The sequence below is a fragment of the Trachypithecus francoisi genome, unplaced genomic scaffold, assembly GCF_009764315.1.
Source record: "Trachypithecus francoisi isolate TF-2019V2 unplaced genomic scaffold, Tfra_2.0 Lachesis_group13, whole genome shotgun sequence".
In the NCBI taxonomy this organism is placed as follows: Eukaryota; Metazoa; Chordata; class Mammalia; order Primates; family Cercopithecidae; genus Trachypithecus; species Trachypithecus francoisi.
The window spans coordinates 16,351,862-16,379,060 of NW_022681458.1; the positions used below are offsets into that span (position 1 = coordinate 16,351,862).

Here is a 27,199-nt window from a genome sequence, read left to right on the forward strand (position 1 = left end):
AGGGCTGCTGTCTGCTTCCAACGTCTTGATGCAGTTTCCTCTCCGAATCCTTTGGTGGGGAGGAATCCTGTATCTGCACATGGCAGAGGTAGAAAGGCAAAAAAGTAAACTCTGTCAGCCTCTTTTATAAGGCCACCTAATCCCATTCACAAGGGTTCTACCGTTACAAGTTAATCACCTCCTGAAGACCCTACCTTTTTTTTTTTTTTCTGACTCTCACCCAGGCTGAATTGCAGTGGCTTGATCTTGGCTCACTGTAGCCACACCCTCCAGGGCTTAATGGATTCTTTCACCTCAGCCTTCTGGGTAGCTGGGACAACAGGTGCAGGTCAGCAGCTATTTTTTTTCTTTTTCTTTTTGTAGAGACAGGGTTTCACTATGTTGCCCAGGCTAGTCTGGAACTACTGGGCTCAAACAATTCCACGCACTTTGGCTTCCAAAAGTGCTAGGATTACAGGCGTGAGCTATTGCACCTGAATTACCGTACCTTTTAATACTGCTAAATTTTTTTTTTTTTTTTTTTTTTTTTTGTTGAGACGGAGTCTTGCTCTGTCGCCCAGGCTGGAGTGCAGTGGCCGGATCTCAGCTCACTGCAAGCTCCGCCTCCCGGGTTTACGCCATTCTCCTGCCTCAGCCTCCCGAGTAGCTGGGACTACAGGCGCCCGCCACCTCGCCCGGCTAGTTTTTTGTATTTTTAGTAGAGACGGGGTTTCACTGTGTTCGCCAGGATGGTCTCGATCTCCTGACCTCGTGATCCGCCCGTCTCGGCCTCCCAAAGTGCTGGGATTACAGGCTTGAGCCACCGCGCCCGGCCTACTGCTAAATTGACGATTACATTTCAACATGAATTTTGGAGGAGACACAGACATTCAAACCATGGCAGAGACTTTTGAGAGAATCTGTTCTTTCTTGCAGAGATGAGGAACAGAGGTCTAGAGAAAGTGGTTTACCAAGGGATACACTTCTGACTTGAATTTATGGAAGAACCATGACCAGAAGCTTGATTTCTGGTTAAAAGCTCTTTCTCTTTAGCAGACTGAAACAAACATGTAGCCATAGTAACTCAGTGTTAACACTGGCCTATTTAATTATAAAACGGTTTCTCAGTATTAAGCACTCTGATGATTTGAGTTGACATGGTACTCTGGAGGGACACTCAGCTTAGGACCCTTGGACTCCTTCATTGTGCCATGTGATCTTGGATAAGCTCCTTAGCCTCAGTTTCTTCATTGTAAAATGAGGAGGTTTTACCTTGGGGTTACCTTAGGCTCATTCTAGCTCCAAAAATTTCAGTAAAAGACAATTGTGTTTATACATAAATCTAGGCACCAACTACTAGTGTTTTCCTGTGGCCTTTGAAATATTTTGTGTGATGTTGCAAGAATTACCTACCTTTTTATCTTAGATTTTTCTTTAAACTACGAAGGTATATTTCAGTGATGATGGTTCAGTTCCAATGTGAAGCAGTGGGAAAGTTAGCTGTGTTCTTGTGTGCATTTTTTTGGTGAGTTGACAGTTGCGGAAAGTTTTAAACAGACTTATAGCAGATTTTTGTAACAATTTTATGTCATAGATCTTTTGCTGTCATATCTTATTTGATTACAGTTAGAGTCATTCAAAGACGGCAAACTATGGCAGTTCAGTATTTTGTATGTTTTTTTCCTTTCCCTTTGGGTTATGTGTAATTGATTTAGGTACAGTCAATTTGTCATTGTCTTACAGTTTATAGAGTTTTTATACATTATCATAGAAGAACGTGTAAAGAGTAATTTTATATACATGTGACCCATGTATAAATAGTAGTGTTAAATAGTATAAATAGTAGTGTTTTGGATTTCATAGTATATTGGGAAATCCAACAAATTTTATAGTGTTGATTTTAGATATAATCACGCATTTTCTTAATACAGAGGGTCTGTAAGTATGATGTCTGAATTCTAGTTATGATGACTGCTGTGTTTTTTGGATAAAATGTGTTTAAGGGAATCCTGTAACATCTCTTTTTTTATGGGTAAAAATAGCACCAATCGTAGAACAGTGACAAGCTTTTTACCTCAATGAGAGTACTTACATTATTGTATCTTACTTGTTGTGATCATCATCACATTTTGAAATGTTATACATACTTTTTTTTTTCCATATATGCGAAAGTCATTCACAGATATAGTTGAAAGAGTTGTTAGTACTTTTGGCTCAATTGCTCTGTGACTTAAATGCACTTAAACAGGCTAATCTGGAAGCTTGACCTTGTGTCTTTGAAAAAATTGTTTCAAATTTCCCAGATTCTCAAATTGAGTTTTGGATAGCCTACTCATGTTGAGGACTGAAATGCAAATCATAATTGAACCTTCTATTGAGGATTTAACTTTCTCATTATGAATGTTACTGTTCTGTAATTTAATGATATTAGAGCCCAATTGAATTTTGATCAGGTTGTGATTTCATGGAATTGTCCCATGCTGCTGTGCTTTTCTAATTGATAATTTTTTTTTTTTCTTTTTCCTTGACATCAGCTCTTTTTTTGGCAGCACTCCTCCACTCCCATCTCTTCTCCACTGTAACCAGAGAAACCAGTTAACCAAACATCAGTAGTTTTTACATTCAGTTTTAAGTCACTAATCAAGGCTATATGTCTCTTCTGCATGGGCAAGGAAGAAACAAACCAACATATTTATTGAGCAAGTGCTGTGTGCCAGATGCTTTCGCAGACTTTCTTAATTACCCCACAGTTCACCGTCTCACATTTCTCTGGCCAGGAGCAAATGAGGAAAGTGAGCTTTGAAAGGTTAATTTGTTCAAAGTCTGTTTGAATGTGTCCCACTGGTCTGTTTTTCTCAAAGCTTGGATCTTTGGCTGTGTTTTTGATGGTTGATGTTGCTTAAGGAATAACTGATGGATAAATGGTATTATTGCAGATGTCATAAGTAATTGTATACTGGTTGGTCATCAGATAAGACTCCTTATCGTTAACTGCAAATGGACTGTATTCAGATAATATTTTTTGAATATTATCTATACATTGTGCTGTGCATTGTAAGGGATACACTAACATAAAGGAAGAGAGACCTTATCTACTCTGAGGTGCTTATAGTTTGGGAGGGAGCTTCCTTATCTGATTTAAAAAATACTGCCATTCCTCAGATACTTGTACCAAAGCTTTTTTTTTTTTTTTGAGGCTGGAGCTTGAAATTAAGATCAAGTATTTTCGCTTGTTTATTTTTTTTCTAGCTGTGTCATTCTGAGTTGCCTGGAATTTCAAATTCTCACCCTTTCCCCCACCCACCCTGTTCTAAATTTTTTCTTGTAGAAAATTATTCACAGAGGACTAAAGACTTCTTGTCCTTTGTATGTAGTAGATGTTAAGAATTCACTTCTTTTCATTTTAGTTTTAATTTGTCTCATGATGTAGTTTTCTCTCTTAGTAATCACAGAACCTTCAAGATGTGTAAGTATGTAATAGACTGACATGCTTTCAAATTCAGGTATTTCGAAGGTTACAAATCAGAAGTAACGTAAATGAACAGATTTTGCTTTAAGGAAAACAAAGACCGTTGCAGACTTATTTTTGTTATTGATACTTTACTGATGAGGAAATTGTAATCCTGGATTAGAGGGAGGTAAGGAGGCAAAGATCACTTTTAAAAATTAAATTATTGACTTGGTTTTTAAAAGTCTCACTAAACTATATGCATTAAATAATCCTTAATTATATCTTTCCTTTAAAAAAGCTTTTGTTTCTTTTTCTGCTGAATGAATTTACTTTGCTTGCTGATCATTTTGTAACTTGGCCTTCTTGGGGAAGGGTCCTGTATACATCTAATAATTAGATAGCAAATATTATATGTTTGTATATATAGATGATAAATGTGTGTGCAGTTTATTGTTTTGCTGAAGCATAGGTTGCTAGATCCCTTAGTGTATTTGCAGTTATTGCAACTTAATCAGTTTTATCAATGGGATTAAAGCCCTGCTAAAATAATTTAGAATGTTACTTTAAAAGAATGTTACTACTCTTTAAAAAAACACATTAATACATAAAATTAGAGCCTTTAAATTTTGTTGTTCCTGGAATGAAGTATAGCCTAAAGTTTTTATTGTTAACATACTGATGAGGTGAGAGTTGAACATTTAGTCATTTAAAAAACTTTTCAGTAGCAGTTAGTGTTGCTTCTGTGTCAGGGATGGGCAAGTGGAAAGATTAAAGTTCATTAGTAACATCATTATTTTGCCAAGGCTGTTGACGTGTATTTGATGCCAAGACCCCATCATGTGTATGTATTAATCTGCACTTGAAGTCCATTTCATTTGATATGTAGTTTTTGGACTTGTTTGTTTTAGGGAAAGATTGTAGCTTATTGATCCGCTTCTGAAGGGCCTATTTCGTCTGCCATTTTTTTCCCAGTTAATATTTATGAGTAAAATTAATGATTAAGCAGCCTTCTGAGTAAGGCCTTTAGTTAGGTGAATGGGAAAAATCTGAAAATATTGCTTGATGTAAAATTTAAAAGTATGTTACTTGTACACTACTTCTGTTAGAAAAATACTTGATTATTTAAAAATTAGATTAATTGCTGAGGGTAAACACATTCAACCATTTTCCCGTATCATTGTGACTTATAAGTAAAATGTGTTGTCAAAATTACATTGGTATAACATGAGTAAAGTGTATTTATTCAACAGACATTTGTTTACAACCTTCAATGTGGCATTGAAGAAAAATGCATAATCACTTAAGAAGCTCATAGTCCACTGGAAGAAGATGCATAAACAGATAATTAAGCTATATGGGAGTGTAGTGGTGGTTACAAACTGTTACTAGTAGTTACAGACTATCACCACATTCCCATATAAACAAAAATACACTACAGTTTGTTTAGTGTATAGTTAGGTAAATGTAGTTTACACTATAAAATATCATGGAAGATACTGAGAAGAGTTGTTAACTTTGCTTGAGGAGTTCAGCGAAGGATTCCTGGCGGTTATGACACCTGAGCTGTGTTCAGAAGATATGTAAAGAATCAGATAAAGAAAAGGCAAAGCAAAGGAGGACCAAAAGCAGGGGGAAAAAAAAGATATGGGAACTGAAATAAGTGGGGAGGGGCTGTGACAGTGATGGAAATATAGTGAGAAACAGCAAGTTGTGTAAGAATTCCCATTGGTTTAATGTTGTTAGGAAATACATGTCAGACAGGTGTGGAGAAGTGAGCCTAAACTAGATCTATGCCTACTATGCTACAATAGAAGGGTTTTGAATAGGGTCATGGTATGCCTGTGTTTATTTTGATTGTGATTTTGAAGGAGGTAGATTCCATGATGTTGGAGTTCATAGTGTTTGGAAGGCTTTTGCAATGAAGTGTGAAAGTTTCTGGTTGTTTTTTTTTTTTTGAGACAGAGTCTCACTCTGTTGCCCAGGCTAGAGTGCGGTGGTGCGATCTCTGCTCACTGCAAGCTCCATCTCGCCGGTTCACACCATTGTCCTACCTCAGCCTCCCAAGTAGCGAGGACTACAAGGCGCCCATCACCACACCCAGCTAATTTTTTTTTGTATTTTTTAGTGGAGATGGGATTTCACCGTGTTTGCCAGGATGGTCTTGAACTCCTGACCTCATGATCCGCCCACCTCTGCCTCCCAAGGTGCTGGGATTACAGGCGTAAGCTACCGCGCCCGGCCCAGGTGAAAGTTTTAAGACAGTAGTAAAGTTGACCCTTGAAAAACATGGGTTTGAACCGCGCCCGGCCCAGGTAAAAGTTTTAAGACAGTAGTAAAGTTGACCCTTGAAAAACATGGGTTTGAACCTCATGGATTCACTTACTACTGCATGGGTTTTTTCCAATGAATATATTGGAAAACTTTATGGAGATTTGAAAATACAGATGAAATGTGTAGCCTCAAAATAACAACAAAAAACTGTTACGAACGCATACAATGTATGTAGATGCTAGTCTGTGTATCATTTACGACCGTAAAATATACACAAATCTATTACAAAAAGCTAAAATTTATTAAAACTTAGACACACACTTACAGATTGTACGTGGTGCCATTTGCAGTCAAGAGAAATGTAAACAAGTGTAAAGATGCAGTATTAAACTGTAACTGCATAAAATTGACTGTAGTACATATTGTACTGCTGTAATACATTTTGTAGCCACCTCTTACTGCTAACAGGGTAAGCTCAAATGTTGCAAGTATGCACTTAAAATGCCTTGTGGCTAGGTGCAGTGGCTCATACCTGTAATTGGAGCACCTGGGGGGCTGAGGCAGAAGGATTGCTTGAGCCTAGGAGATTGATTGATTGATTGATTGATTGATTGATTTTTGAGACAGAGTCTCGCTCTGTCGCCCAGGCTGGAGTGCAGTGGCGCGATCTCGGCTCACTGCAACCTCCGCCTCCTGTGTTCACGCCATTCTTCTGCCCCTGCCTTCCGAGTAGCCAGGACTGCAGGCGCCCATCCCCACACCTGGCTAATTTTTTTGTTTTTTTTTGTTTTTTTTTTTTTTTTGAGGCGGAGTCTCGCTCTGTCGCCCGGACTGGAGTGCAGTGGCCGGATCTCAGCTCACTGCAAGCTCCGCCTCCCGGGTTTACGCCATTCTCCATTCTCCTGCCTCAGCCTCCCGAGTAGCTGGGACTACAGGCGCCCGCCACCTCGCCCGGCTAGTTTTTGTATTTTTAGTAGAGACGGGGTTTCACTGTGTTAGCCAGGATGGTCTCGATCTCCTGACCTCGTGATCCGCCCGTCTCGGCCTCCCAAAGTGCTGGGATTACAGGCTTGAGCCACCGCGCCCGGCCTAATTTTTTTGTATTTTTAGTAGAGACAGGGTTTCACTGTGTTGGCCAGGATGGTCTCGATCTCCTGACCTTGTGATCCGCCCACCTCGTCCTCCCAAAGTGCTGGGATTACAGGCGTGAGTCACCATGCCCAGCCCAAGCCTAGGAGTTTTAAGACCACCCTGGGCAACGAAGCAAGACCCCCAGCTCTACCAAAAAAATTTAAAAAATTAGCCACGCATGGTGGCACACGGGTAGTCCCAGCTGCTCAGGAGGCTAAGGCGGAAGGATCCCTTGAACCTGGGAGTTTGAGGCTGCAGTGAGCTATGATTGCACTACTGCACTCCAGCCTTGGTGATAAGAGGAAGACCCTGTCTAAAACAGAAAAACATCTTGTGACTAATCATCTTTGTTGAGCAGTTTCTCTTTGTAGTGCAGTAAAAAGTTTTCGTTTGTGGTTTTCACATATTTTTCATTATGTTTAGTGGAATACTGTAAACCTGGAATAACCCGATGGAACCCATTCGATGTGCCCCTATGAACCTGGAAGTGCTCCTACAAAGCAGAGAAAAGTCATGACATTACAAGAAATTGTTGGATTGCTTGATGTGCACTAGATTAAGTTCTGCAGCTGTGGTTACCTGCCATTTCTAGGTAAATGAAGCCAGGACCATTGTTAAAAGGAAGTTTGTGAAGCCATCACTACACCTATGCCAGCTGTTGCAAAAACCTTGTGCTTTTTGCAAAATACTTTTGTTTTTTTTTTTTTTTGAGACAGAGTCTCGCTCTGTTGCCCGGGCTGGGGTACAGTGGCGTGATCTCAGCTCACTGCAAGCTCCGCCTTCCGGATTCACGCCATTCTCCCGCCTCAGTCTCCGGAGTAGCTGGGACTACAGGTGCCCGCCACCATGCCCAGCTAATGTTTTTGTATTTCTAGTAGAGACGGTGTTTCACTGTGTTAGCCAGGATGGTCTCGAGCTCCTGACTTCGTGATCTGCCCGCCTCGGCCTCCCAAAGTGCTGGGATTACAGGCGTGAACCACCGCGCCTGGCCTGCAAAATACTTTTTTATCTCATATTGAATATGCAGCTTGTGTGTGGGTGCAGGATTGCTGTAAGGAAAGTATACCTAGTGATTCTAATATGAATTGAGGAAAATGAAGTCATTACATGACAAAGTCAAAGGAAGGTGAAGGATCTAAAGCTGGAGAATGTAATGCCAGCAAAGGATGGTTTGATAATTTTAGAAAAGTTTGGCTTAAAAAATATCAAGGTAACAGGAGAAGCAGCTTCTGCCGATGAAGAGACAGCAGACAAGTTCCCAGACACCATCAAGAAAATCATTGAAAAGTTATCTGCCCAAACAGGTTTTTGGTGTAGACAAAAGGGCCCTATTCTGGAAAAAAGTGCCACAAAGGACATTGACTAGTAAGGAAGAGAAGCACATACTAGGGTGTACAAGGCAGGAAGGGATAAGCTAACTCTGCTGTTTTGTGCAAGTGCAGCCGGGTTTATGATCAGGGCTGACTTTATCTATAAATCTACTAACCTCTGAGCTGTGAAGAGAAAAGATAAATACTAGCTGCCAGTCTTTTGGTTGTACAAGAAGGCCTGGACTTCTTTTTCTGGATTGGTTCCATCAGTGATTTGTCTCTGACGTCAGGAAGTACCTTGTCAGTAAGGGACTGCCTTTTAAGTATTTTTTCTATTGGACAATGCACCTAGCCACTGAAGGTATTGTATCCTTGACCTTAAATAAAGTGCTTTAAATTCAGCCTGTAGATGGGGAAGGTGGGGGGTTAATATGTACCTTTAAGGCTCATTAAACACAGTAATAGTAACCTATGGAAAAGATTGTCATTGCTATGGAAGAGAACCTCAATAGAGGGAACATGATGAAAGTCTGGAAGGGTTACACTATTGAAGATGCCATCATTGTTAAAAAGCCATGAAAGCCATCTAGCCCGAAATGATAACATTCTTGCTAGAGAAAACTGTGTCCAGATGTTGTACATGACTTCGCAAGATTTATGACAGAGCCAGTCAGAATCCTGAAAGACAGTGTTGCTGTGGTAAAGTGGGGAGTGGAGGGTTTCAGGATATGGATCTTGAAAAAATTCAAGAGCTAATGGACATCACACCAGAAGAATCAACAGAAGATGTCTTGATGGAGATGAGTGCTTCTGAAACAGTGACAGATGATGAGGAAAATGTAGAAGAAGCAGTGCCAAAAACCAAATTGACATTAGAGAATCTGGCAGGAGGTTTCTGATACTCAAGAATGCTTTGACTTTTATGACATGAACCCTTCTGTGATGGTGGGCACTGAAATTTAAAAAGTGGCACAAGGATTGGGACCAGATAGAAACATTTTTAGAGGAATGAAAAAGCAGAAAAGTTAGACAAATTACAATGTATTTTTGTAAAGTTACAGAGCATGGCTGCCTCTCCTGCCTCCTCTTCTACCTCTAACTCCTCTATCTCTTGTGCCTCTGCCACTCTTAAGACAGCAAGACCAACTACTTCTCTTCCTCCTACACCTCAGCTTACTGAATGTGAAGACCAGAAGGATGGGGACCTTTATGGCAATCCATTTCCGCTTATTGAATACCAAGTACATTTTCTTTTTCTTAAAATGTTCTTAATTTTCTTTGTTACAATGTTATTAATATTTTTCTTTATTCTTAGAATACAGTGTGTAATATATGTAACATACAAAACAGGTGTTAATAGACTGTTTATATTATTGGTAAAGCTTTGGGTCGACAGTAGGCTGTTAGTAATTGGGGGACTTAAAAGTTACACACAGTATTTTGACTGCACAGGAGTTCAGTTTTTCCTAACCCCCACATGGTTCAGTGGTCAGGTGTATTCGGGATGAAAAAATGGGAACATATTTGAGAAATATCTTGGGCTTAATGTCAGTAGTACTTGATGATTGAATAAGAAGGAGATGAGAGATAAGAAAAAATATAAGACTTCTGCTTCTAGCTTGTATAATTAGATAGTTTGTATTGCCACAACTGAATTAGAGATTACAGGAAGAAGGTTTGGGCAAGTTTGAATGGTGAGTTCACCAGGGATTTTTGATGTGTTGAGTTTGATCTGTGTCTGGAGCATTTGGTTGGAGATGTGTAGCAGGTGGTTGAAATAAGAGTGTTAGACGTTGGAGGGAAGATCTGGGCAGGCAGTATAGATTTGGGAGTCATTAATGTAAATGCCAGTACAGAAGTCCCCCCCATCCACAGGGAATCTGTTTATTGCAAGATCCCCAGTGGATACCTGAAACCATATAGCCCTGAGCCCTGTATGTACTGTTTTTCCCTATGACATTTTAATTTACAATTTAGAAATAATAAGAGATTAGCAACAACAATAATAAAGTAGAACAATTATAACTATATTGTAAAAAACAACATGAATGCCGTCTCTCAAAATATCTTGTACTGTACTTAACCCTTGTGATGGTATGAGATGATACACTGCCTGTGTGATGAGATGAAGTAAGGTGAATGATTGTGGCCATACTTTTGTAGTTTTGAGTTGCGACAGCAAAACTAGTGCAAATTATTTTTCCTTCTCCACAGTTTCATGGATAGAAGATGTGTTCTTTTCTTTTTTTTTTTTTTTTTTCTCCTGAGACAGAGTCTTGCTCTGTTGCCCAGGCTGGAGTACAGTGCCACAATGTCAGCTCAGTTCAACCTCCACCTCCTGTGTTCAAGTGATTCTTGTGCCCTAGGCTCCCAGGTAGCTGGGATTACAGGTGTGTGCCACCGAACCCATCTGATTTTTGCATTTTTAGTATAGATGGAGTTTCATCGTGTTGGCCAGGCTGGTCTTAAACTTGTGGCCTCAAGTGAACTGTCCGCCTGGGCCTCCCATAGTGCTGGGATTACAGGCGTGAGCCACCATCCTGGCCAGAAGATTTGTTCTTAACATAGATCTTAGCAATCTCAGCTTACCTTTTTTTTTTTCCTTATTAAGTAGAGAACTTCCACCTTTTCATTTAGAGGAAGCACTTTATTGCTTCTCTTTGGCATTTCTGAATTGTCAGCATCCCTCCTCTTGTGGTTTGGGGACAGTATTAAGTAAGATAAACATTGCCTGTACATAAGCATTGTGATTTTGGTCTGATAAACCAGATGGCTGTTAAGTTACCAAGTTTTTAACGGGTGTGTAACATAGTGTAGAAATGCTGGACAAAGATATAATTCAGGATTCACATCCTGAGTGGGATGGCACGAGATTTCATGATACTACATAAAACGGCATGCAATTTAAAGTTTATGAATTGATATTTCTGGAATTTTTCATTTAATATTTTCAGGCAGTGGTTGATTGCAAGTAATTTAAACCAAGGAAGGTGAAACTGTAGATAAGAGGACTATTGTAGTTTATCTTTAAGATATGGACAAACTTGGGAAATCTGATAAAAATTAGGGACCTACTCTCTAGAAAAGTGAACTCACAGTATACTTGGAAAGTTTTGTTTGTTGTTTTAGGAACCTCTGGAATCCCTTGCAGTCAATCTGGAGTCTCTTAAGTTTTAGAACCCTTCATGTACGGCTAATAGATGTAACCATGACAACGAATGAAAATACATAGGGACCCAGTAGAGAGTGAAAAGAGCCAAGGACAGAGTTCTGAGGATGAAAGTGATTTAAATGGCTCTGGAAAAGTAGTATATAAGAGATGTAGGGGAATAATGTTTTCTAAAATAAAGCTACATGATACTGAAGTGCATTTATCATAGTGGTACTTTTAAAGTGCCTTTGTTTTAGTGCATATCTGTATATTTGCTAAGCTTGGAAAAGCTGTATTTCTTTCTGACATTTATTTGATGACTGTTGATGAGAGTTCAAGAGATTCTGTCATTGGGCACTTTCCTTAATTGATGTATGAGGGATTATACTGTGCCCTGGCTGCATTAAATCTACTGACATTCTCATTTAATCTTCATGACAGCCCTTTGAGATACATACTGTTATTGAACCCAGGACTTAATTTTCTCAAGGTCACATGGCTTGTGAGTAACAAAGCTGTGGCACAAACCTAAGCCTGACAGCAAAACCTATGTTCTCTACCAGTATACTGTGTTTACCAAGATAATCAGTGACTCATACTGTGATGTTACTTTACCATATTAGCACAATGAAATGTGACGTTAGTCCACTGATACGGACTAGGTTTGGGGATGTATAAGCTCTAATCCCAGCTCTGTGATTTTAGGTAAGTCATTTAATCTCTCTGGGTCTATTTTCGTTGTTGTCTTTTTTTTTTTTTTTTCTTTCTATTTTTGAGACAAAGCCTTGCTCTGTTGCCCAGGCTAGAGTGGCCTGGCACGATCTCGGCTTACTTCAGCCTCCACCTCCCGGGTCCAACCAATTTTCCTGCCTTAGCTTCCTCTGTAGCTGGGATTACAGGCACGCACCACCACATCCGGCTGTTTGTATTTTTAGTAGGGATAGAATTTCACCATGTTGGCTATGCTGGTATCGAACTCCCAACCTCAAGTAATCTGTCCACCTTGGCCTCCCAAAGTGCTGGGATTACAGGCGGGAGCCACTGTGCCTGGCTCTTCTTCTCATTTGTTAGAAAAATTTTTAACCTTAGCTATCACCAGAAGAACATTTTTTCCTGTAGCCCCATCTCATCTATCAATAAGGCATGAATTAAAAAAAAAAAAAAACTTCATACAACCTTGTGTAGTAAAACAACTCTTGATGTATATACGTGAAAATAGTTATGTTATAATAATGTGAGAGTACTTGTACAATGTTTGAGGCCTCTTGGTTTATAGTTTTAAAACTTCAGCTTCTAGTGGAAAAATTTAGTAATTTACTCTGGGTAGAGACCTTTTCATACTTTTTCTGGCTTTCAGGGGATTTTAGGTTATAGAGCCTGAAAAGATCATTTGATGTTTTACTCAGCTATTAGCAGTGTAGGTATCTTTGAGGCTTATAGTTTACATTAACTTTGCTCTTTTTTGAAATTGTTCTGAGTATTTTGTTTTATCTATTTGTTACTCAATGTCAAGGGGTAGTGTCTTAGTTTGCTTTATTAGAACCTCAGCATATGCAATCAACAAACTAAAACCACATTGCACATATGTAGCTGTGGTATTTGAGGCCATCATTATTACATGGCTTTGAATCTTCTGTTTGTGAATAGCCACATCTGTGCATGTTAATATGGATGACATCCTGTCTGTCAGGATATCTGATTAAAAATAGGTAGCAGTATAGGTGTAGGGGTAAATTCTTTTACAGTCATTTGACATAAGTCTGTGACAGACTTAGGTCTTGCATAGGATTTTGGTAAAAGAAAAGACATTGTTCTGTTAAATTTCCTTCTTAAGCTCTCCAGAAAAGATTAGAATAACGACTCAGTTTGAGTCATTTGCTTAAGGATCCTCTGGATTGAGAGTTGAGCTGGTATTTTACTGCCAGGGTGACTAAAATAACTATTTTGCCTACTCCTTCCTCTTTTCACATTCATACACATTAGACATGACTTGGAGAGTATTCCACTAACTCAGTAATTTTTATCCAGTTCAGATCAGAAGTATGTGTGAAGCTGATCAATGTTGCTTAGGTTGTAAATGGAGAACTTGGAGATTTTATGTGGCATTTACAGAGGGGTCGTTAGTCAGATATTAGCAGAAAATCAGTCACCAAGTATGAACACTTGTTATGTTCCAGATACTGTTTTAGAGGCTGAGGAATTTGGCAGTGAAAAAAAGATCCCTGCCTTCGTGAAGCTGACATCTGGTTGTAGAGAGGGAGACTAGGAAAATAATGAAGAATATGGGTTGGAGTTGGGGATCAGTAGTGAGGTGAGGCTGTTACTGTAAAGAAGGTGGGCATTTAAAACTTCACTGTAAGATGACAGTTGAGTAGAGGTTTGAGTCATGCATGAATCTGAGGGAAGAACATTTCAGACAGAAAGAATAGCAAATATAAAGACACTGAAATGAGCTTGTTTGATGTGTGCCAGGGAGTGCATGGAGCAGAGCGAGCAAAGGGGAAAAATGGATGAAGTTGAGAGATTATCAGATCGAATAAAGCTTATAGAACATTGTAAGGACTTTGACTTTAACTCCAAGGGAAATGAGAAATCATTTGAGGATTTTTTGAGCAAATGAATGACATGATTTGATTTATGCTTATAGAAGGTCACCCTGGTTTGCCTGATGATAGCAGGCCAAGAGTGGAGATGGAGACCAGTTGGAGGTGATGGTGGTTTGACCAGGATAGTAGCAGTGGAAGTGGTGAGAAAGAGTTGAATTCTGGGGATACATTTTGAAGTTAGAGACAACAGAATTTTCTGTTGGATTAGTAGTGGGATCAGAGAGTAGTTGATGATGATCACAAGCTTTTTGGCCGGAGCAGCTGCAAGGATGGAGTAGACGTTTGTTCAGTTGGAAAACACTTCAGGGGAAACCAACTGAGGGAAAAGATTAGGAGTTCTGTTTCAGACTTGGTAAGTTTGAGATGCCTACTAGGCATTCAGATGGAAACGTTGAGTAGGTAGCTGGATATATGACTCTGGCATGTGACAGAGGGGGCTAAACCGAATGTATCAATTTTGAGATTGATTTAAAACCATGAGAATAGATGACATCAACTCCACCTAGAAACTGAGTGTGGCTAAAAAGAAAAAAAAAAAAGAAACTGAGTGTGGCTAGATAAGGAAACGAGAACTTGAGCTTTAGGATTGGAGGTTTAGGTGATAATTAAGAGCCAGTAAAACAGACGAACAAATAGGAGACAGAAATAGAAGAAACACAAGAGATTGTAGTGCTTGGAAGGTAAGTGAGGAATTTGTTTCTTTTTTTCCTTTTTCTTTTTTGATACAGGGTCTTGCTCTGTCATCCAGGCTGGTGTGTAGTGGCGCAATCTCCACTCACTGCAGCCTCAACCTCCCGGGCTCAAGCAATCCTCCTGCCTCAGCCCCACTAAGGAGCTGGCACTACAGGTGCACGCCACCATGCTCGACTAATTTTTGTACTTTTAGTAGAGACGGGGTTTTGCCATATTGCCCAACCTGATCTTGAACCCCTGGTTTCAAGTTCTCCCGCTTCGACTTCCCAAAGTGCTGAGGTTACAGGTGTGAGGCACCTTGCCTTGCCAAATTTGTTTCAAGTATTAGAAGTGATCAGCTCTTTCAAATGCTGCTGGATAGGTCAAGTAAGAGGAGAACTGAGACTTTGACCATTAGATTTTAGCAATATAGAAGTCACTGGTGGCCTTCTCAAGAGCCGTTTCAGTGAAATGGTAGAGATGAAAGCCCTATTGGAGTAGATTCAAGATAAAATGGAAAGATGGAACTTGAAGACAGTGTATGTAGAATCTCCCCTGCTCCTTGCCTGTGGTTTTGCCATAAATGGAAAGAGAGATTAGATGGTGCTGAAGGAATATTTGGGTTTTTGCGGATTTGTTTTTGACATAGGAAACTGACCATTTTTTTATCTTTTTTTTTTTTTTTGAGACGCGATCTTGCTCTGTCACCCAGGCTGGAGTGCAGTGGTGTGATCTTGGATCCCTGCAACCTCTGCCTCCGGGCTCAAGTGATTCTCCTACCTCAGCTTCCTAGGTAGCTAGGACTATAGGCATGCGCCACGATGCTCAGCTAATACTTAAAAATTTTTTTTGTAGAGACAGGGTCTCACTATATTGCCCAGGCTGGTCTTAAACTCCTAAGCTCAAGTGATCCTTCCACCTCAGTCTCCCAGAATACTAGAATTACAGGCATGAGCCAGTCCACGTGGTAAAACTGACAGTTTTCAGTATGAATGGAAATTGTCTACCAGAGGAAAAATTTTGATGGTGCTGAGATGAGTGATTACTAAAGGGAGACCTTTTTAATAGGTGGTTTGGCATAGAACTAGAGATTTACTTGTCAAATTTCATTCTGTGTAATATTGCCTTGGGTTCTTGTTAAAATGTGGAGTCTGTTTCTGTAGGTCTGGAGTAAGGCCTGAAATTCTGCAATTCTTACAAGTTCCTACGTGTTGCTTATGTGTCTGGTCCTTACGCTATACTTCGAGTACAATAACTTGGCACTTTGAGCTCAAGAACCTAGTAGGTTTTATTGGCATAAAATCAGATTGGTTGGTGTGTGAATATGATTGGAATTTGTATAGTGTCTTATCAGGTTTTTACTTTCTCAGTGGAATAGAAAGCAGTCATAATCATAGAGTGAGGATGGAGGATGTGGTATAAAATCATCTAGAAGACTAGAGTCAGTAGACTGACTAGTGGAATTGTGAGGTTGCATGAAGGCTGCACTTATAACGTTAGTGGTTATGAATTTAAACTCACATGGACCAAAAATAAGGGCATATGTTATTCTTCATTTTCTTTCAGCTATACGGATATATGTCAGTAGTATGTGGGCTGTTGGGATTTAACTTGGCAAGTATTTTGGTGGGAGAGAGAGGAGGGATAAGTGACTTACAGGTATATAAATCATTATGATTTTATTTAAAGTGAAGAGTTCTGCTCCAGGTAAGATTGGAGGGAGGTCTTAAAAGATTTGAAATTGCTTCTAACAGATCTAGAAACTATTTTTAAATGTATCCCTTTTTTCCCCCCCGTTAAAACAGGTTGTTAATGTTCTTATGTGTCATACATTTATAATCATATCTATATAATAAAATATTTACTATATATGGACAAATATAGAAAGACTTTCAACCATTGGTTTTTTTTTTTTTTTTTTTTTTTGTCTCTTCTCTCTCTTGGATATTACAGATGACCATGGATGAAAAATATGTAAACAGCATTTGGGACCTTCTGAAAAATGCAATTCAAGAAATCCAGCGTAAGAATAACAGTGGTCTTAGTTTTGAGGAGCTCTATAGAAATGCATATACAATGGTTTTGCATAAACATGGAGAAAAGCTCTACACTGGACTAAGAGAAGTTGTTACCGAACATCTCATAAATAAGGTATCAAACTTTAAAGGATTATTGCTAATACTATATTGAATGTAGAAAATCCTTTATACCATATTGCACTTTGACTGGAAGTATTCTTTTTAAAGGCACCAGAAGCCTATAGAAATTACTAATTCGTGACTATTATAAGCACTCATGAAAAATTTATAAATCAGCTAAATCGAAAATTTTGATAATTGAGAAATGAAGTTTGTGAGCTATAATAAATGCGTTCTATAAATCATAATGAAGCAAACTCAGTAATTCACAAATGTTTAATATGTTAATTACAAGGAATTTTTTTCCTTAAAATGATTTAATCAGCCCATTTTTACTTTCTCGTTTTTCTGTATATTTGGACACAATAAAACTACGTTGTTTAAAAGCATTTCTAAGACAGTTCACTAGCTAAAATTGACTTTATTTTAACTGAGTTCTGTGGTACATGTGAATTTTTTTTAAAAGATAAATTATTGGTGGGCTGTTCACATTATTACAAATGGTTCTCTGATTTCAGAATGATGTATTTTTTTTAGAACAAATGTTTTTATAGAGCGAACTCTTCCATTGCATGTAAAATGTTTTCATTTAGAAAATAACTTCTGTTACAATGCCTTGCTTTAAGATTGTCAAATAAAATGTAAAATTACCACACAGACTGATAAAAACTTCTCATAGTCTTTATGTGGTATTGGGGTATTTATTTTTTTAATTTTATTTTGAAAAAAAGTTTTGTGAATAGCACGATGTGAACTCTTGTGTACCCTTCACCTAGATTCACCAGTTGTTTACATTTTACTACAGTTTTTTTGCCAGTTTTTCTATTGATATGTGTTATGATTACTGTTATCATTATTATTATTGCTGAACCATTAGAGAATAAGTTTTAGATTTCATCTACCCTAAAAGACTTTGCAACATTTCTTTTAAGAATAAGGAAATTATCTTACTTAACCAAAGAACAATGATGAAAATCAGGCAGTTTAACAATATAATACTGTTGCCTAATACATTCCTTATTCAGATTTCACCAATTGTCCTGTATAGCAGTGATTTCCTTTATAGCAATTTGTTTTCTGATCCAGGATCCAGTCCAGGATCTCATGTTCAATTCCTCAGCCTTTCTTTGTCTTTCAGCACATTGACATATTTGAAGAGTATAGGTCAGTTGTTTTGTAGATTATCCCTCAGTTTTTGGTGTGTCTGATTGTTTCCTCATGACTAGTTTCAGGTTATGCATTTTTGGCAGGAATAATACGTAAGTGATGTTGTGTCCTCAGTGCATCACATCAGGAGGCACTTGATGTCAGTTTATCCCATTATTGGTGATGTTAACTTTGATCATTGGTGTCCGCCAGATTTCTCCACTGTGAAGGTACCTTTTTTCCCTTTGTAATTCATAAGTAATCTGTTCAGATATATTTTGACACTGTATGAATATCCTGTTCCCTAGAAACTTTCATGTGATGGTTTTGGCGTCCATTGATGATTCTTGCATGAATCATTATTACTATGGTGGTTCCAAAACAGTAATTTTCTATTTCTACTCTTTCTTCTGTAATTTCTTTCTCTTAAAGGGAATTACATGAGCCATGCAGTTAGTATCTTATGAAGCAAGGTGATTGTTCTTCACACAATCAGCAGTTTTTTATTAAGTGCCTATTAATAAGCACAGCTTTCAGTGATAATATAGTGGATGCAAAGAGATACGATACTGTCCTTTCCTGGGGTTTTTATTGTGATGTGAGAGATGGATGATACACACATTTAGATAACCGTGTGAGGCATTATATAATTAAGTGGCACGTGAGTTGCATAGGCAATAAATGGCTTAAGAATTCAAACAAAGGAGAGGTTGCCCTGGGCTGTAAGATTTTATGGGGAAGGATGAAATTGAGTTGAGCTTTGAAAAATATTTGGGATATACATGAACAGTGTGGTGGAAGGCATTCCAGGATGGCAGATGTTGTGAAATTATATAGAGATGAACTGGTTGGTTAAACTTAGGTGGTAAGTAGAGTTTGACTGAGGCATATAATAATTACGGGGATTAGTAGATTGTAGTGTTACAAAGATGGTTTGGGAACAGATTGTAGAAAAATTTGGGTGCCAGGCTAAAGAATGTGGACTAAACTGTAGACAGTTATTGGAGGTTTTTAAGTGGGTGATAATGTGACAGAATATTTGAAGATGTGATTTTAAGTGGGTGATTATGTGGCAGAATATTATGAGGATGCTTTAAATGTAAAATTGAGAGGAGGTTTATAAAATCAGGAGAAGACCTGGAAAGATTTGGGTAAAGTGATAGGCTAGAAATGAATGGATGATGTCAGAAATTCTAAACTAAGTCTAGACAAAGCTTGCTTACTCGGAGAATTACAGTGCCACCAAGAGAATTATAATGCCACCAGTAGCAAATACTATGAAGCAATAGTGGGAAACTGACTTGAAATGGATAGAGAATATGATAAGTTTTGTTTAGATTACATTGAAAATATATTCTCACTTGGAAGATACCTTATAAATCATTTTGCATGTGAGGCAAATTGAGTGTGAGATCATAGTAAGATGCCCAAGTAGAGATGTCATATGTTTGGAGACACATAGATTTAGAGCTTGGGCAGGAACTCAAAATTAGATGTGGAGATTTGGCATTTGGTAACATATACTGAGGAACAAGTGTTGGAGTTCAGCAAACAAAGAGCCCAGAGCCAAAGGATGAATCTTAGGAGCAAACCATAGTAAGTAGGTGTGGGAAATGGAAAAAAAACAATTTAAGAAATTTGGCATCCAAAGAAGGACAAGTGGAAGAGTTCTGTTTAAAGCTGCTGAAGGAGAGAAGATTGGAACAGCCCAGTTATTGGATATAGAGAGTATGGGATTAAGAACAATGGAAAAGAAGTAAACTTAGAAGAGGGGCATGTTCTCATTTGCCGGAGGTTCTATAGGGAATGATAATGAACACAATTAACTTTTATTTAGCATTTACTGTGTGCTAGGCCCATTTCTAGTGCTTCTACATGTTTTAACTTAGCTAACAGTCACAGCCCAATGTTGCAGATACTACTATTATGTCTGAAAACAAATGAAGAAACTGAGGCATAGATAATTGGTCATTTGTCCAGATCCATGTAACTATTAAGCGACCTAGTGGAACTAAATTCAGGCAATGTGACTTTAGTCTGAGCCCTTGAATTCTCTGTAGATCTGCTCCTAAGGTAGAATGATCAAGTTGGAGTATGCTGAAATTCAGTGAAAGGGGCTTCAAGTTAACTGACTTACTGTCTGTAAAGCTCTAGTCCTTTAAATTCTAGGAATCCTTTAAATTTACTTATATGTACAATAATGGAGTTGGAAATAATATCCCTGAGATTCTTTATTTCTAAAATTACTTTGAATCTAGTAAACCATCCATTTTTTGAAAAGACGAAGAAACTTGGAGTAGCCTTTGTAAGGGATATACTAAGGAATTGACAAGTGAAGAAAAAGATAGCTTAGTAGGAGTTGGCCTGTGTGCACTGTCAGTTTTTTTAAAGCTTGGGCATAGATGCAGACGAAAACATCAGTAGTTGTGTGTTAGGGTTGAGAAGTGGCTCATCCAGAAAGTGAGGAGAAGAGAGAAGGCCAGAGGGTGAGATCAGTGTTAAGGTGACCTAGTTTTGGGCTCAAATATGGTCAGTTGGATGTTGAAGATACGGTCCAGTAGATATTGAAGTTATGTTAGCAGTCACTCCATGAGAACTCTGAGTTTTAGTGTATTTATACGTTGCTTAAAGTGGTCCCATATTTAAGGTTAACTGTTGTCTTCATCATCTTAAGCTACTATAACAAATACCATAAACTGGGTGCCTTAAACCAATATTTCTCACCATTCTGGCAGGTTCTCACTTGCCGAGATTAAGGTGCTTGCAGGTTCATTTTTCTGGTGAGAATCCCCTTCCTGGTCTGTAGACAACCACCTCCTTGCTGTGTCTTCACAGGGCAGGGAGGAGGAGAGGTCATGTCTCTCATGTATCTCATAATGGTACCATCCTCTTAATGAGGGTACCATTCTCAAGATTTAATTGCCTCCAAAAGGCCCCACCACTAAATACTATCACATTTGGGATTAGGGCTTCTTAATATGAATTTGGAGAACACAAATATTCAGTCCATAACAATTATCATTTCAGAACAGAGGCAATTTTTATAATATATTACCCAAAATGTACATTCAAGTTGATTGTACTAAATAAATTTTAAAATATACAGTATATGCTAAATTCTTAAATTTACTTTCCTTATACATAGTCATTAATGATCATTGCCAGCATCTGAAAATGTTCTTTTATTTTTTCTTTTCTTTTATACTCATTTGACTAGTCAGTTTTTGACTAGGAAATGTACCAGTTTCAGCATGTTTGTTCATTGATTATTTAAAGTGAATTAGGTTTTGAAGCCTCTGCTAGTTTCTGTGCTTTTGTTTTCATGTTTACTCCTATTTTATGAGACAGTTTTAATAATCATATAAACGCAGTACTACTGTATTGAATGGGACACTACTGAAAGAGAACTATTAACTGATAGGTAGGACCATATGACATGTTTGTCTCCTAAGGTAGTAAGTCTCAGTTTGTTCTACTAAATGGGACTTAGGGATGTTACTGGTACAGTATGCAAAAGCGTAGTTTGCATGAAAATCAGTATTGCCTATCTCTGCATTGCATGTTTTGACTAGAAGGTGAGATATTGTTTCAGGGTTCTGTGTTAATACCTATCTTTAATCTCACAGAATATATCTTTTTTTGTTGCTCTGAAAGCATTACTGTTTGGTCTGCTCATCAGTTTTTAATTCACAGTGCTTTTGGCAGTTAGCTGAACTGCCTGACAAACCATATATTTATTTATTTTAAAGCAGAGTGCTTTTAGTGCTATGGTGTACGTAGCCAAGACCCATCTTTTCACGTTGAAGAATTCCAAGGAAATACAATTTTTACATGAACTGAGGGCTGGTTTGTTATATAATTTGTTGGTACTTTGATTTCAAGGTGAAGATAGTGAACATAGTCAAACATTTTGGTAAAGTAGCACAACACAAACTCCCAGACAGCAGATGACGGGAGGCTTCAGAGAGTACATCTCTTTGGGATGAAAGTAGCTGATTGTTGGCTTTCAAAATAAGTTCACAAAATTGAAGGAGGCATAGAAAATATATTGTTTTTCTAATGAAAGCACTTCTGGTAGGATATTATTTTTCTTGTCTCTGAAAGAATGTTTCCTTTGAGGAAACTGACATCCAAAGGAATTTAGTTCATTTCTCAAGACCACGAGGCAAAATTTAGGGTGTAATGTGGCCTTTATACCTCACCATAAAAAAAATCTTGATTTAGAAAATGAAAACATTTCAACTTACACAGGAATTTGTTTTTTAACTTTTTTTCTAAAGTAAAAAAGCATAGTAATGGAGGAAAAAAGTTCTGCTTTTCAGATTTAAAGACGTTTAGAATATATATCATTTTGTCAAAGTGTCAAAGGTATCCTGTAAGACTTTTCCTGTCCCAGAATTCAGCATTCAAAACTGTTTGCCAGGCTCTGTGCTAGGTGTGAGGAATATATTGGTAAATAGAACACATCTGGTTCCTGCATTTATGAAACAGTAAACGGGTAAACAAGTACTTAGTTATATAATCAAGAAAACGGGATACAGTGATAGAGGAAAAAATGATAAAGACAACTTCATAGGTTAAGAAAGGGCTGTTTGAGGAAGTGGTAGTGTTTAAGCTGGGATTGCAAGAATGAGAGAGAGCTCACAAGAAAAGTGGGTTGAAGAGTATTTTAGGCAAAGTAAATGGCTATACAATACTTTTTTCTGTAAAGGACCAGATAGTATTTTTGTTTTTCTGAGCCATACATTCATTCTCAGGCACAGCTCCTCAGAGTCTGTTTTTGTAGCACAAAAGCAGCAACAGACCAAATGTAAATGAATGAGCATGGCAGTATTCCAATAAAACTTTAAAAAGGCAGCAGGCTGAGTGCAATGGCTAACACCTATAATCCTAGCACTGTGGAGGCTGAGGTGGGAGGAGCACCTGAGGCCAGCAGTTTTGAGACCAGCTCAAGCAACATAGTGAGACCTTGTCTCTAAAAAAAAAAAAAAAAAAAAAAAAAAAAAATGGCTGGGCGTCGTGGCTCACGCTTGTAATCCCGGCACTTTGGGAGGCTGAAGTGGGCGGATCACGAGGTCAGGAGATCGAGACCATCCTGGCTGACACGGTGAAACCCCATCTCTCCTAAAAATACAAAAAATTAGCCGGACACCTGTAGTCCCAGCTACTCAGGAGGCTGAGGCAGGAGAATGGTGTCAACCCAGGAGGCAGAGCTTGCAGTGAGCCGTGATCGCACAACTGCACTGCAGCCTGGGCGACAGAGCAAGATACTGTGTCAAAAAAATAAAATTAGCCGGCCTTGGTGGCACACACCTTTAGTCACAGTTGCTCGGGAGTTTTGAGGCTACAGTGAGCTGTTACTGAACTACTCTGCACTGCAGCCTGGGCAACAGAGTGAGTTAAAAAAAAAAAAAAAAAAAAAGAGGCCGGGCGCGGTGGCTCAAGCCTGTAATCCCAGCACTTTGGGAGGCCGAGATGGGCGGATCACGAGGTCAGGAGTTTGAGACCATCCTGGCTAACACGGTGAAACCCCGTCTCTACTGAAAAATACAAAAAGCTAGCCGGGCGAGATGGCGGGTGCCTGTAGTCCCAGCTACTCGGGAGGCTGAGGCAGGAGAATGGCGTAAACCCGGGAGGCGGAGCTTGCAGTGAGCTGAGATCCGGCCACTGCACTCCAGCCCGGGCGACAGAGCAAGACTCCGTCTCAAAAAAAAAAAAAAAGAAAAGAAAACGGGAGGCTATTCTTTGCCACTTCCTAAAGTTATTGAATAAAATCCTGTCATAAGTGGGGAGCGAAGAGTTGGTAATGGAGAGGAATGGGACAAGGTGGGATTGCAGAGAGAAGCAGAAGCCAGATCATGCCAGGCCTTGAAGCCATGGCGGAAGGCTTTGCAATTAATTATATGTACATTAGGAAGCCATTTAAGGATTTTAAGCAAGATCAGTAAGTTAGAGGGCTTAAGAGCTGAAATAAGGGGAGTAATCCAGTAATTCAGGTGAATAACAGCGATGATTTACACTAGTGTAGTGACAGTTATGATTGAGAAAATTTTAAAATATAAGATATATTTTGGATATAGAATGAAAGTTACCTGCTGGCAGATTGATTGTAGGGAATAAGAATCAGTGACAAATCTAAGATCAGTTTTAGGTTTTTGGCTCTTGGCTAACTGGCTAGGTGATTTAATTTTCTGATACAGATTTGGGGCAGACAAAGGAGCTCTGTTTTGAACAGGTTAGTTTTAAGATATATAAAATTTGATACGCAAATCAAATTATCTGAGAAGTTTGAACTGAAAATGTGTATTTGGTAATTGTGAACATATAAATGGTACAGGTTAAACATCCCTAATCCAGAAACTCAGAATGCTCCAAAATCCACAACCTTTGGAGCGCCAACATGATGCCACAGTGGAAAATTCCACAGCTTATCTCATGTGACAGAGTCACAGTCAAAGCATAGCCAAAACTTTATTTCACAGACAAAATTACTAAAATATCACAACATTACCCTCAGGCTATGTGTGTAAGGTGTATATGAAACAAATAAATTTCATGTTTACACTTGGATTCCATCCCCAAGATCTCTCATTATGTATATGCAGACACTCAAATCTGAAAACTGAAACACTTCGGGTCCCCATACATTTAGGGTGAGGGGTAACCAACCTGTATTTAAAGCCCTGGAAGTAAATGAAGTCACAGAGACAAGAGAAAAGAGGGCCCAGGATTGCACCCTGATTAATTTAAACACTTAGTGTTCAGATACATTGAGGATTGCAGTGGAGACTGAAAAGTTGCCAATTAGTGGTACTTAAGACTTAGCTCTAACCTTACGTTATAAGATGATAATATTTGACAGGTATTTAGCAGAGTTACAGTTTTTCACAGCCTTTTTGTGTGTGTGTGTGTGTGTGCGCGCGCGCGCACTTATATGTGTATATGTATGTATTTCAGATACTAAAGCACGTTTTTAAATTTAGGAATAGTAATAATTAGTTTTGCTACTTGTGGGCACGTTAAGGGTGGAGCCATCTTCTTTCATTCTCCTTTCATAAGGTTCCTATTTGGGATTCAAACTTGACAGTCTTTAAGCTTGTTGTAGAGTAACAAAGGACTTGCCTTTTCTTCTAACTCCTGTTGAGCACTTTAATAGTAAGAAGTAACCTAAATGCAGTTGCAGTGGGAAAAGCACTAGGTAGAAAATAGAACTGAGCATTGGGACTAATTCTCTCACTAATAATCTTGAACAAATTACTAAACCTTTCTGGAATTTAAAGTATTAATCTATAAAATGAGTTTGGGGTTGGTTTTTTTTAGCCCAAAGAACTTTAAAAATTATGATTTGTGTCTTGATAAGCTTAGGTTATTAAGACTTAGGAAGATAATAGTCTCTAAGGCTGTTTATTCCTGTGCCATGTGTTTGAAATAAAAACATACTCAATTTTTTTTCTTTTCTTTTTTTTCCCCTGAGACAAGGTCTTACTGTCGCCCAGGCTGGAGTGCAGCGGCGCCATCTTGTCTCACTGCAATCAACTGCGTAGGTTCAAACAAATCTTCTGCCTCAGCCTTCCAAGTAACCGGGATTACAGGCGTGTGCCACCATGCTTGGCTAATTTTTGTATTTTTAGTAAATACAGTGTTTTGCCAAGTTGTCCATGCTGGTTTTGAACTCCTAGCATCAGTGATCAACCACCTTGGCCTCACAATGTGTTGGGATTACAGGTGTGAGCCACGGTGTCCAGCTTTTTTGTTGTTGTTTTTGTTTTTTGGAGACAAGGCCTTTGTGTTTCCCAGGCTGGAGTACATTGGCGCAATCTCGGTTCACTACATTCTCTGCCTCCCAGGCTGTAGTGATTCTCTCACCTCAGCCTCCTACGTAGCTGGACTATCGGCGCGTGACACCATGTCTGGCTAAATTTTTTTGTTTTTTTTTTTTAGAAACAGGGTTTCCACCATATTACCCAGGCTGGTCTCGAACTCCTGGGCTCAAGTGATCCATCTACCTCCCAAAGTGTTGGGACTACAGGCATGAGCCATTGTACCTGGCCTCAATTTTTAATTTTCTTGAAGTCAGGGGAGAAACTTTAGTTTTAATATGGGAAGAGCTTTATTATCTCAATTTGTAATGCTCAACAGTTTTCTTAGATTTACCTTATGCTTAATTTCTTCATTTTTAATACTCCATAGTAATAATCAGATAACATGGTAACCTCATAAATGAACCTATAAAAATTATTGAACTTTGAAAGTTGGTTTCTTAGAAAAATAGCTGAACAAAAAAAAGTTAACATTTAAAATTAACTTGTCTTTTTAGTTATTATTGGAAAGAACATTTATTCTAGTGGTTTTCAAAGTTTTTCTATCTGTATATCCTATTCTTCAAATAGTATCTTACTTCCATCGAATGGGAGGAAGCCAGAATAAGAGGAGCTTCATCCTGCTCACTTTTCATTTATTCAGAAAACTGCCTGTTGAGCAAGGCACTGGTGTAAGCATTTGTACTATATCAAGCAAAGATTCCTGCCTTTGTGGAAGTTATGTTTTAGACTTACATACTTGGATCTGTGCCTTGTAGTCTTAATCTGTTCTAAGCACTTCTGTTTTACCGGTAGGGAAATTGCAACCTTAAAGGGGACATAGTTTCAAGTTTTAAGTGACTTTCTTTTTTGAATTTCTTTGTAAACTGCAATGTCTTTTCATAGAACCAATAATACCTCACCATTTGTCTTCTGTATCTAGGGTTTTATTTGCTGAAAATGCTCTCTCTGTGTAAACTACTTTTTCAGTATATTTTTCTCCCTATTTCTAGAGGGGGAAGAAGAACCAGTTTTAAGTTTTATATTTGTAAGTAAGTTATTTATGTGGAAATGAAGTTGGTAACTTTAAGGTAAACTGTGAACTTTTCTGTATGTCAGTTTCTTAAACAGACTTACTTTTATAATAAAGCTTTTGGAGTGCTTTTCCCTTTCTAGGCAAATATTAATTTAATGGAAAACATTAAAATTAATGTTTTTAATGGCATTTACATACAATATGTAATGACTGCAGTGAGTTAAGGATATTGATAGAAACACTTGGGAATAAAATTTTCCTTAGCAAAGAGAGATTGCTTTCAGAGACCCACAGAGATTGAGTTTCTCCTGTGTTTCAGCTACCCAAAAATAAATAAGACATGATTCTTGCCAGCAAGAATCCCATAATTTTAGTGAGGTAATCAGATTGGCGGGGGGGGGGTATTTTGCCTGAGGAATTCAGGGCAAGGTAGAAAGAGGTGGTCACTTTCGATTATACTTAAAGCATTACTCAAGATTCATCATGTGAACAAAGCCAAAATATTATCC

The 27,199-nt window shown here is 38.4% G+C and overlaps 1 protein-coding gene across 5 annotated transcripts in view; it reads left to right on the forward strand.

The window, feature by feature from the left end:
* CUL3 (cullin 3) overlaps positions 1-27,199 on the forward strand; it is a 116,203-nt gene that overhangs the window by 12,572 nt on the left and 76,432 nt on the right. For 2 of the 5 annotated variants that reach the window (XM_033230045.1, XM_033230047.1), the window contains exon 2: positions 16,525-16,722. The exons of 1 other annotated variant lie outside the window; for it this stretch is intronic. In XM_033230045.1, the coding sequence (XP_033085936.1) occupies positions 16,525-16,722 (198 nt within the window). Of the gene's footprint in view, positions 1-11,401; positions 11,999-16,524; positions 16,723-17,959; positions 18,086-27,199 lie in introns of those variants that run through there. 2 more of the 5 variants (XM_033230046.1, XM_033230048.1) reach the window with 2 other exon arrangements.